The sequence below is a fragment of the Neohortaea acidophila genome (genome assembly GCF_010093505.1).
Source record: "Neohortaea acidophila strain CBS 113389 unplaced genomic scaffold BDY17scaffold_8, whole genome shotgun sequence".
Taxonomy (NCBI): Eukaryota; Fungi; Ascomycota; class Dothideomycetes; order Mycosphaerellales; family Teratosphaeriaceae; genus Neohortaea; species Neohortaea acidophila.
This window is the reverse complement of record NW_022985517.1, coordinates 937,183-948,469: the sequence shown is the minus strand read 5'-3', so window position 1 is coordinate 948,469 and position 11,287 is coordinate 937,183. Positions and strand designations below refer to the sequence as shown.

Here is an 11,287-nt window from a genome sequence, read left to right as displayed (position 1 = left end):
ATATGCTCCGTGTCGGAACTTCACCGCTTTGCCATGCTCGCGTTCGACGCACGCATCGCCGCAAGTGGACCGCCATGATGAGTGGAGTGCAATTCAGCTGACCCCAGTAGAGATCGCATACGGCCATTTCGGCTACACGGCGCGCCAGACGCGTGGATTATTGCTTGGCTGCTTTGAAATCCAACGATAGCCGTCCTCGACGAGCGTAAGATCATGATGACGATATTCTGCCGTCCATTACGGTAGAACGAACAACGACTCAACAATATCCAGAGCAGGGGCCTTCGTTCTGTCAAGGGTCATCGGCTATGATCTGACTTGTCACTCGTCCCATTTCTAGGCATTAAAGACTCACCCTTGTCCCTGGTGGTATGCTTGCGACTAAATCCGAGCCAACTCCGCGATTCGCGCCCTACGGTCACGATAGAAGCGCTCCAAACAGTCCCTCCGTTGGCGCTGCGTCCACCCCTCCACCACCAGCGCGAATTCCGTCACATCATCGTACCCAAACTGTTTCGCCATGGTGCAGAATTGCCGCCGTCTCACATCCTCCGGCGGCCGGTACTTGTAGTGCACAACTCCAAGTCCGTCACCCCCGTCAAGGTCATCATCGTTGTCGTCGTTATCGTACACGCCAACCGGCGGCTTCGTAGACTGCGCGTCCTGCCCTTCCTGACTTCTCGCAAAAGCAAAGTCCGAAGTCATGTCCACATTGTTCCCGGCCTTGTGCGCCCGCGAACTAATCTTCGTTTCGATCTTGCTCGTGCCCACCACCTCCGCATTCTCATGCGTGTACTCCACCCCCGCACTGGCGAGAATGGCCTGCACAGCATCCTGCTTCTTCGCCGTCTTGGCAGCAGCCTGCCTCTTCGCGTTCGGCTCACCGATAATGTCCTCGGCCAATTCACTTATCGCCTTGTTGAGAGTCTTTTCTGCGAATAACTGATCGGCATCGGCATCGTCGTCTTCCTGCGAAGCTTCCAAGTCCAGACCCGCAATTTCAACACCCGCTCGCGTCTCGGCGATGTTTGTCTTGTTGACAATGTCCCGCAACTTGACATTCTCACTCAACGGGGCGAAGAGATTTGCCAGCCCAAAGATCTCCCCCTTCATCTCCTTCTGATCTTGAATGCCTTTGAAGTAGCGACGCTCGAGCGAGGCATTGTAGCCAATGTTGGCCTGTTGTTGCTTGTAGATCTGCCTCGCGTACACAATCTCCTCCACAGTGCCAACACTCACCAGGCGGAAGACTTCCACGTCTCTCGTCTGGCCGATCCTGTACGCCCGATCCTGCGCTTGAAGATCGTAGCTGGGATTCCAGTTCGGATCGACGACGACGACCTTATTCGCAGAGGTAATGTTGAGCCCGACGCCCCCGGCTTTGGTGGAAATGAGAAAGACGAACTGCTTGGGATCGGAGTTGTACTCGTCGACCGTCTTCTGTCTGTCCGCGTACTTCATGCTGCCGTCAAGATATGACACGTTGTATGTCGTCGTGGTTTGGAAGAGCATGTTCAGCATCTTCAACAATCTGACTGAATAGCTGAACAAGAGGACTTTGTCGCCGTTGTCGTACCAATACTTCAGCATCTTCTTCAAGATCTTCCACTTGCCGCAAAAGTCGATGTTGGCGTAGGTTTTGATGTTTTCTCGGTGGCGATACAAGTCCCGCCACGACTCCGGAAGAGCCATTTTAGCAAGCTCCAAGTCCTTCTCGTGCCGCTCTAGGTCAGCCTCGCCGGACGGCATCAGGAGAGCAACGTGGTTGGAAAGCTTCTGCAACATCATCAGGCAGGGAAAGACGTAGTCCTGCCACTTCTTGCCCTCATACAGAGCGTGATGGCACCAGCCTTGTTTCTTCTTTGACTTGCAAGGACAGGGGTCACTAGCATGGAAGATGGTTTGTACGAGCTCGGAGTCGCAGAAGTTGTTGTAGGCTTCGGCTTGGATCTCGGTCATGGGACAGAATACGACTTGGTCGCTCTTTTTCGGTAGTTGGTCGGCGATGAGGCTCTTCATCCGCCTCAGGAAGAATTGGGGAAGTAGATTCTTCACCAACCGCTCCGCAGTGCGTCGACCTTTGGACAGTTGCGAGTTGGTCGCATCGTGGCTCTGCCCAAACTTCAAAGGCAAACAGATGAGTTGCTTCCACGTACTCATGGGCCCCAGACGACCCGGATTCGTCCAGTTGAGCAGGGTCCACAGCTCTTCGTATTTGTTCTGGATGGCTGTGCCAGTGAGGCCGATTCGACAGAGCGCATTCACCTGGTTCATGGTGTGTGTGACATCTGACTTTCGCTCCTTGATGGTGTGGCATTCGTCGGCAACAACACAGTCCCATCGAATGCCATTGATGGCGCTGTGATCCAGACGGTAAGTTGAATATGTGGTGATCATGATCTCGAGCCTCCCGCTGTGGGCGGCAGCGAGCGCAGCCTGTTTCGCAGCCGGGGTCCCGTGATAGATCTGTATGTGCCACCAACCCCAAGTCTCCAGCTCCGAGTTCCAGTTTTCCATTAAAGTGCCGGGGCAGATGATGAGGATTCGTGGGTACCAGGTTTCATCGCCGAGGCGCCGCATCTTCCGCATGCGCTTGTCATCGCGTTCATCGCCAGTCTTGCCGAACGCTGCGGTGAGAAAGGCGATGACTTGGATCGTTTTGCCCAGACCCATGTCATCACCCAGAATGCCGCCCTTTTGGTAGACGAAAAGCTCGTGTAAGAAGGCCGCTCCCTTGACTTGATACTCCCGTAGCCATTGAGCCACGGCGGCAGGGATGATACCGAGAGAGTACGGCAGTTGGATGTCGGCGTATTCCCTCTGTGGTATGGCACCCTTGAAGTTCGGCCTCTCTTTGAGGAGCTCCAGCTTCTCATCACCAGAGAAGTAGACCTCGTCGTAATCAGGAGGGAGCTGCAGTCCGGCATTTCCTAGTTTCTCCCGTCTATCCGCCCATGAGCTCCGTCGTTCCTGTAGGTACTGGGGAAGAGTCTGCTCCATCATGTCGGTCTCGTCATCGGACGGCGCATCGTACACCTTCCGCTTGCCTTTCAGCGCAATCACGGTCTTTGGCTTTTTGCCCACCACCGAGCCTTTGGAGGCTTTGGCTTTTGCACGCTTTGTACTGGCGATGGCCTGTTTTCTCACTTCGCTCTTGCGCTTTTTGAAAGAGTTGTAGGCGGCGTCGGAGTCTTCCTCATCGTCGAAGGCTATGCGCTCGCCCTTTAGTCGTTTGCGCTTCTTGTCTCCTGTGCCCTCCGAATCCGACGAGACCTCGACGACACCGTCATCTTCTCCAGGAGAGGCCATGGCGTCCAGATATTCGTCAAGGCTAATCTCTTTCCCGCCCGTGCGGCTTCTGACCATGTCCAAGTCGGAATCGGAATCGCTCAACTCGTCTTCGCCCTCTGCGATATTGATGCGGTCTTCGAGGGTCAGGTGTCGGTGACCGTGATGAGATTTGCGCGACATGTTCAAGCATGTTGTGAAGGAGCCTGGACTCCTTTTGGCGGTGAATGACAGTATTTTGTGAATGAAGACGGAAGTGTAACGCGAGGAGGGGCAAGAGGACGCGTTAGAGTTTGCCCCGCCAGTTCGCGCAGGCGCCAGCGACGCCACCAACCTCCAACCAGGAAGGCAAAAATTCACAGCGACCAACGAAGTTCCATACTGGACCACACACCGTACCGCGGCAACATCGCCATCATGCCCCTCGACTCGAGTACGTACAGTCTCGCAGGACTGCGCGTCGATGGGCGAAGGTGGAACGAGCTCAGGCGGATCCACGGGGAATGTTCCACCCAGAGCGCGTCCGATGGCAGCTCATACTTCGAACTGGGCAACACCAAAGTCATCTGCACCGTCAATGGGCCTCGCGAAGGCCGGAGAGCGGGCGCGAGGGATCAGAGCAATGCTGCCAATATCGAGTGCGAGATCAACGTCGCTGGGTTCAGCGGTGTGGACAGGAAACGGCGAGGCCGAACTGACAAGAGGTATGGCTTTGCCTCCCTATCTACGCAACCCCTGTGCTAATTCACGTCTGTTGAAGGATCCAAGAAATGTGCCACACCATCTCCTCCGCTTTTACTGGCACCGTCTTCACTCACCTTTTCCCTCACTCAACCATCACCATCGTCTTGCATGTGCTATCTCAAGACGGCTCACTTCTCGCCGCGTGTCTCAATGCCACCACGCTCGCCATCATCGATGCTGGAATCCCCATGCGAGACTATGTCGCAGCATGTACAACCGGCTCTACCGCTTCTTACGCCGCCAACGACGGAGAAGCGGATCCATTGCTAGATCTCAATGGCCTGGAAGAGCAAGAGCTCCCCTTCCTTACTCTCGGCACGAGTGGTGGAGACGACAAAGTGAACGTGCTCATCATGGAGACCAGAGTGCAGATGGCGCGGCTTGAGGCGATGATCTCGGTCGGCCTCGATGGATGTAGACAGATTCGAAGCATCCTCGACGGTATTGTCAGGGCGCATGGCAAGAAAGTACTCGCATCGAAAGTGAGCTGAAACAAGGTCCGGGACGACTAATGTCTTACGGCTTTTCCCCGGCGGGACGCAAGGTCTGCGAAATCAAAGGGCACTGAAGCTGCTTTGCGAGCCACAAACTGCGAGCTCCATCAATGGCTCGGAACGCATTACACACATGCGGCCGCGCCAGTGCCAATGTTGTTGTACAACTACATCAAGTCAGCCTGGCAAGATGATAATGGCCGCGGCTACGTATGGCAACCCCGCGGCAAGCCCGACCTCGGACTGTCCCGCCTCATGACCAACATAATAGAACGAATGTTCAGACCAAAACTACCATTTCACTTTTGCATAATTTGTCGGAACGAGTAAAACGATACTGTCATTTCTCGATAATTGCAAATCATCGGGCTCCTTCGAAGGTCTGCAAGTCAAGGTCGGCGACTTCTTGCCTTCTGCCCGCACTCTCCACACTTGGATCGAACGCCCTCAATTTATAGACAGACAGGATGAAAGCGCTACGGTGGCATGGCAACAAGGACGTTCGTCTCGACGACATCCCTGAGCCTCAAGTCAAGCCAGGTTGGGTGAAGATCAAAAACGGCTGGGCAGGAATATGCGGATCTGACCTCCACGAGTAAGTAATACTTTACTAGAGATGCGGTGGTAACCCCACTAATGTACCATGAAGGTATCTCATCGGCCCGTAAGTCTTTTCGCAACTATGAATTGACTGCATGTACGAGTCTAAACCCATCAAGCAAGAACGTCCCCTTCAATAAGCCCCATGTCCTCACTGGCGAAACGATCCCCACAACCATCGGCCACGAGTGGAGCGGAACGATCGTCGAACTCGGCAGCGACATCCCCGACTCCTACGGGCTAAAAGTCGGGCAGAAATGCGTCGTCTTCCCCGTCCTGGGAGATCGGAATTGCGTGTACTGCGTGGAAGAGCTACACGGCGCGTGTCCAAACTGGGGCTTCCTGGGGTATTCGGGTTTCGGCGGAGGCTTTGCCGAATACTGCTGCATCGATGCCCGCGAAGTGCTCCCCATCCCCGATTCGATGGGCCTGGACGTCGGAGCGCTGGTCGAACCACTCGCTGTCGCATGGCACGCGATCAAGCGTAGCAGCGTCAAGCCATCAGATGCAGTGCTGGTGATGGGAGCCGGACCGATTGGTATCGCCGTCATTCTAGGCCTGCAAGCACAGGGCGTCACGAACATCGCGGTGTCGGAGATATCAGAACTCCGCTCCGAGCATGCGCGCAACAACGGCGTTCGACATGTGTTCAACCCGCAAAAGGACGACATTCGTCAACGCACGCTTGACATATCGCCGGATGGCTGTGGTGTGGCCGTGGTGTACGAATGCACGGGAGTCCAGGCGGCTATGGAGGCGGCGATACAGAGTGTTCGGGGCGGTGGCACGATTGTGAACATTGGCATTTTTGAGAAGCCGCTGACGCTGGACTGGAATTTGCTGAACCGGAAGAGCCTGAACTACTTGGGTAGCAATATCTACACCAAGGGAGAGTTTCAGGAAGTTATTGATGCGATTGCTGATGGTCTGTTTGACTTGATTGGTGTCTCGATGCTTGTAATACTGACGATATTACAGGTCGACTGAAGAATCCGGAGCGGATGATTACATCGCGGATCTCATTAGATGAAGGGTTAGAGAAAGGGTTTCATGCTTTGTTGCACGAGCGGGAGAAGCATGTGAAGATTTTGATTGGAGTTGATAGTTAGACTTGCCGGGCTCAATGGAGGCTAAGTGGTAGCAATTGACTCTTGCTCAGCCAACGTCGGTATTGTATCGAGCGGTGTATGCAAGAGTCTAGATTGAACGGAAACAGGTGTTCGGTGTCAAACGATAGGGCGTCGGGAAGAGACTCCACTCGAATCCCGACGCGAAATCCCCGAGAGTCCCCGAATTCAATGGAATACCACCTCACGCTGGACAACACGCAATTTCAATAAGTCACGCCCTTTGCATCTACCAGCTGATGTTAAAGTGACCATTGGAAGGGTCGCAAGACACGAATATACGAAGCAGCGTTTCTAAGACCTTGTGCTGATCGGCCTTTCCAACAGCGCTCAAACTTTTGCTCATGGCTATCGTCGAGAACAGCGTTGTTCGTCCGGACTTGAGAGACCCCAATATATATCTTCCCGGCGTCACCTTTCCGGAAAAGGTTGCAACATCGCAGGATCTCACGACCGCAGAGGAACCACAGACCTTTCCAGGCCCCGAAATAAACGGCCGCGCGACAGAGGTGACCCTCCTCTCTACAGACCAGCTGGCCAAATCCGCGTTTTTGCCCTCATTACACCACATCATCAACGATGCATTCGGCAACGGTGATGGTCGCAAAGGGATCTGGGAACGCAAGAATGACCGATTGAAGTCCGATAACCAAATAATCGACGAGCTGGGCAGTGTGCCCGGCACCTTCACCTACGTCTTGTCGTTTGCCGGCACGAACCAGGCGGTCGGCACGGCGAGTGGCAAGCGATACGAAGGACGACAGCTGATTGTAGAGAAGTGTGACAAGGCGGCACGGGAGAAGAACACGTGGAAGCGCACGGGGCTGGTGCCCGATGACACGGATGCGTGGGAGCTCGCGCTGATGGCCGTCGATCTGAACGCGCAACGCCAGGGAGTCGCGCGGTATCTGATGGAGCTGGTGGAGAAGGAGCTGAAGCGGAGGTTCCAGGCAGCCGCGGTGGATGCGAATGGCGAGAAGAAGCCGCAGGTTCTGAAGACGATGCTTACGTGCATGAAGGAGATCAACTATGGCTTCTACACGCGCAGGGGCTTCGCGCCCGATTATGAAATCTTTTATGAGCCGGGTCACCTTGGAAGTACCAATGGATTTACGGTGATCCATATGTCGAAGACGGTGAACTTGGAGGATGTACCGACGTGAGAGGATGCTGTTCGCCAGAGAGAGGATAGCGACTATAGGTAGACATAGAGTGGTCGTGCAATTCACGCGTGGAATCTTCCATCGAACCTGAATGTCATTTTACTAGCACTCATGCTAAGTTACTTGACAAGGGCAGCGGTATGCACCCAGGCCTTATCAAATGCAGAGGGTCTCACAAGGCGAGGGGCTGGTTATGCAGGCACGCAATCGCGCCATCGTGGGCGAGGAATGACGAATTTGCCACCCCTGCCCTCCGCGCGTGTCCCTGCTGCGACGATTGGAAATGATTGCCATTCTTCACCCTAGAATTACTAAGTCGTCACCTCATCGCCCAGGAGCAAGTCTATATTACGCTGAGGGTCTAAGAATGAGTGCAGTCAACAACTTCGCCCGCCTTCTCATCGAAAGGCCGGCAGCATGGCGCCCTTAGATGAGGATCCCTCGCGAGACCTGCTTCTGCAGCCCGCCAAATATCATGCCAACGACTATGGATCGGTCTCATCGTCGGATCTCGAAGCACCAACTCAGCAGCAAGCCGTGCTCGACAGGTCCATCGAAAATGAGGTCCTGGAGGAAACGGCGGTGACGGGGCGCAACCTGGGCTGGAGCAGCGCATACATCCTCATCATGTCACGAGTCATTGGCAGTGGCATCTTTGCCACGCCGGGAGTTATTGTGCAATCTGTTGGAAGCGTGGGTCTTAGTTTGGTCTTGTGGTACGTCTGCCTGAAGAGTACATGAACGCACGCACCCAGCTAATGGACTCTTCCACCCAGGCTTGTCGGAGCCATCTTCGCGTGGTTCGGCTTGGCCATCACCCTCGAATATGGCTGTATGCTGCCCAGGTCTGGAGGAGACAAGGTCTATCTTGAATACGTATACCGACGCCCTCGCTTCCTCGCTGCGACTCTGATAGGCATGCACTCGGTTCTCCTCGGCTTCACGGCGTCCAACTGCATTGTCTTCGCCGAGTACGTGCTGTTCGCGCGTGGCGGAGAAGGGACACAGCTAGAGATGAGGATGTTGGCAGGCGGTCTGCTGACCTCGATCGTTGTCATGCATTCCATTTTCCTCCGAACTGGCATTCTGATTCAGAATACTCTTGGCTGGCTCAAAATCGGCTTGGTCGTCTTCATGGTCTTCACGGGGGTTTTTGTCGTGTTTCTGCGACCTAGGGATGCCGATGCGTTGTCTCTTCCAGCGCATAGTGCAGGAATCTGGGAGGGCTCGAATTGGAACTGGGGCATTATATCAACGGCGTTCTTCAAAGTGTGGTATTCCTACAATGGGCTTCAGGTGAGACGACTGCTTAGCTTGCCCTACGTTTCAACCCTTGCTGACTACTGTTCACGATAGAACATCAACAACGTCCTCAACGAAGTCAAGAATCCAGTGAAGACGCTCAAATCCGCGGCGTCGACAGCTCTACTCACATCATGCATTCTGTATCTTTTGATCAACGTGGCCTACTTCCTGGTTGTGCCTCTCGACGAGATCTCCCGATCAGGCGAGCTCATTGCAGCACTCTTCTTCCAACGAGTTTTCGGGGCACAGGCCGGACAAGTTATCCTACCAGCCGCTGTCGCGCTCTCTGCCGCCGGTAATGTCATGGTCACGACTTTCAGCCATGTAAGACCGTCTATCTGCACCCCTTGCTGCACCCCTTGAGCAACGAATCTAACTGACCGTCATAGGCACGTATGATCCAGGAGATTGCACGTCAGGGCATCCTACCAATCGGACCTATCGCCTCATCTTCCAAACCCTTCGGTGCTCCTATGGGCGCTCTTTTCATCCATTGGATTCCATCGATGCTGGTCATTTGCCTACCACCAGGCAACGTGTACTCCCTCATCCTTGACATCGAGGCGTTCCCAGCGCAGTTCTTCGCGATTGCAAGTTCTTTCGGCATCATCTGGCTGCGCTGGCAGCGTCCGGATCTACGCCGCCCGTACAAAGCATTTCTACCCGCTGTGTGGATCAGGATTGCCCTTTCAGCGTCTTTGATCCTGGCACCCTTCGCCCCTCGGCCGGGTCTGAATTGGCGAGAGCATCTTTCGGAGGTTAGCTACGCTCTGGTGGGAAGCACTGTGTAAGTTCTCATTCTCGTCAGAAGATGGCCATGAGAAGCTGCTAACGTGCTCTAGGCTCTTGTTTGCCATAATGTATTGGTATGTGTGGGCGAAGCTTCTTCCTCGATGGGGAGGCTATCGGGTCGAGGAGGAGGCGGCGATATTAGACGACGGAACGACGGTCACGAAATATATCAAAGCGCCAAAGCAGTTTAAGGCTGTGGCTGCATCTGATGAATAGACAGGATAGAACTATTGCATGCATTCTAACAATTCCTGTGCTCAACGAGTCCTACAACTCTCCGAAGGTGATGCCTGGGGCTGCACGAACTTACTGTGATTTATGATTTCAAAGCCGCCTCGTGTCACGCAGCATCCTTCCCCAAATGCATCGCTGATCCGGTGTCATGCATCATGAGTGAGCAGCTCTCATTGGACCGTCGACTGTCCTCGCACGCTGGTGCAGGAAGCTCACTAAATTGCGTGCTCCAGCCCTCCACAACGACAAGACCCTGATCTGACAAATGCAGACGGCACCTCGGCAGTGTCCTTGTTGTGGACATATATACCTCTATATGTCCGGAGAATGTTGGTGGCGACACTCTTCTTTGCACAAGGCACAGTTGATTGACATCCCATTGATTCGTCATGGCTACCGCCGCAGTTCAGTACGCCCCCGGGCACAACTTTGACCAGGCTGTCGAGCCGGGCCGTCAGGCTGCGAAGCCTTTCGTGAAGCACGACGTCGCCACCGAGTTGTACTATTACGCCGACCCGGGTGATGGAAGCGCGCCGGCTCCCAGCTACGTTGGCAAGCCTGAGACATACATCAGGCCTCATGTTGCGCAAAAGGTGACTGTCCGCGACATTGCCGGCGAGGAAGAGAAGTAAGTCGATTGATGAGAGACTACCAGTTGAAGTCGATGCCGACTATGACTCGTTACAGATACACTCTCGATAGCCACGGCTTCCAGATCTATACCCACGAAAGCAAGGAAAAGGACTTCCTCGACGACGACAAGATCAAAGCAGAATATTATCCCGAGACCGAGCAGCTGCTCAAGGATGCCACCGGCGCTGTTCGCGTCTACATCTTTGACCACACTATCCGCCGTCAACCTAAAGACCGCTCTCAAGATCCCACCAAAATCCAATTGCGTGGCCCAGTGAGGAGAGTGCACATCGATCAGTCTTACTCCGCGTCGGAAGACCGAGTGCGCCACCATCTCCCCGAAGAAGCCGAGGGGTTGTTGAACAAACGCTTCCAGATCATTAATGTAAGTGTCATCCGGGTCAACGGATTGCCCTGAGCTGGCTCTAATCATTACCTCCCTCCACGCAGGTCTGGCGGCCCATCAAGACAATCTTGAAAGACCCTCTGGCAGTCGCCGACTCCCACTCGGTTCCCGACACCGATCTTGTTGGCACCGCGCTAATCTATCCCGATCGACGCGGCGAGACGTACAGTGTGAAGGCGAACGACAAACACCAGTGGTACTACAAGTATGGCCAGACGCCCAGCGAGGTGACTTTGATCAAGTGCTTCGATAACTTGGATGATGGTCGTGCGAAGAGAGTTCCGCACACTGCGTTTACCAACCCTGATGAGGTGAGTGGTCTGCCCTGAAGCAAGTCGATGGCAAGTGCTGCAAGTACTGACTGTTGTGTAGGAGGACAAATACGATCGCGAGTCGATTGAGGCGAGGTGTTTGGTCTTCTACGATTATTGAAATGGGATGGAGTATGTAGATTGGCAAATAATGTCCTGATACTTGGAGATCTCCAATGATTACACTTCC

General features: G+C 54.3%; 5 protein-coding genes across 5 annotated transcripts; 4 read left to right on the top strand and 1 right to left on the bottom strand.

Moving 5' to 3' along the window:
• Positions 1–381: 381 nt before the first annotated feature.
• BDY17DRAFT_253660 (P-loop containing nucleoside triphosphate hydrolase protein) lies at positions 382–3,309 on the bottom strand (the record flags this gene model as incomplete). The annotated part of the gene is made up of 1 exon (XM_033731365.1): positions 382–3,309. The coding sequence occupies one exon, from the start codon at positions 3,307–3,309 to the stop codon at positions 382–384; it is 2,928 nt and encodes a 975-aa protein (XP_033587972.1).
• Positions 3,310–3,705: 396 nt separating this feature from the next.
• BDY17DRAFT_312115 (ribosomal protein S5 domain 2-type protein) lies at positions 3,706–4,523 on the top strand (the record flags this gene model as incomplete). Its single annotated transcript, XM_033735600.1, has 2 exons — positions 3,706–3,992; positions 4,049–4,523. The coding sequence occupies 2 exons, from the start codon at positions 3,706–3,708 to the stop codon at positions 4,521–4,523; spliced, it is 762 nt and encodes a 253-aa protein (XP_033587971.1).
• Positions 4,524–4,758: 235 nt separating this feature from the next.
• On the top strand, positions 4,759–6,422 carry BDY17DRAFT_187953 (alcohol dehydrogenase). The gene is made up of 4 exons (XM_033729977.1): positions 4,759–5,121; positions 5,176–5,190; positions 5,246–6,051; positions 6,105–6,422. The coding sequence occupies exons 1-4, from the start codon at positions 4,994–4,996 to the stop codon at positions 6,233–6,235; spliced, it is 1,080 nt and encodes a 359-aa protein (XP_033587970.1). The 5' UTR covers positions 4,759–4,993; the 3' UTR covers positions 6,236–6,422.
• Positions 6,423–6,440: 18 nt separating this feature from the next.
• Positions 6,441–7,554, top strand: BDY17DRAFT_301278 (uncharacterized protein). The gene has a single exon (XM_033734211.1). It carries the CDS (start codon positions 6,598–6,600, stop codon positions 7,414–7,416), a length of 819 nt encoding a protein of 272 aa, XP_033587969.1. The 5' UTR covers positions 6,441–6,597; the 3' UTR covers positions 7,417–7,554.
• A 108-nt stretch (positions 7,555–7,662) lies between these two features.
• BDY17DRAFT_283838 (amino acid permease-domain-containing protein) lies at positions 7,663–11,218 on the top strand (the record flags this gene model as incomplete). Its single annotated transcript, XM_033732087.1, has 9 exons — positions 7,663–8,132; positions 8,193–8,712; positions 8,773–9,045; positions 9,111–9,508; positions 9,564–9,669; positions 10,311–10,375; positions 10,435–10,765; positions 10,831–11,097; positions 11,159–11,218. Exons 1-9 carry the CDS (start codon positions 7,834–7,836, stop codon positions 11,216–11,218), a joined length of 2,319 nt encoding a protein of 772 aa, XP_033587968.1. The 5' UTR covers positions 7,663–7,833.
• Between the last annotated feature and the right edge of the window lie 69 nt (positions 11,219–11,287).

Excerpts from the sequence above, each read along its gene's own strand:
- BDY17DRAFT_187953 (XM_033729977.1), top strand. The coding sequence starts at position 4,994 with ATGAAAGCGCTACGGTGGCATGGCAACAAGGACGTTCGTCTCGACGAC. Across the intron at positions 6,052-6,104 it reads TATTGATGCGATTGCTGATG|GTCGACTGAAGAATCCGGAG; the intron begins GTCTGTTTGACT and ends ACGATATTACAG.
- BDY17DRAFT_301278 (XM_033734211.1), top strand. The coding sequence starts at position 6,598 with ATGGCTATCGTCGAGAACAGCGTTGTTCGTCCGGACTTGAGAGACCCC.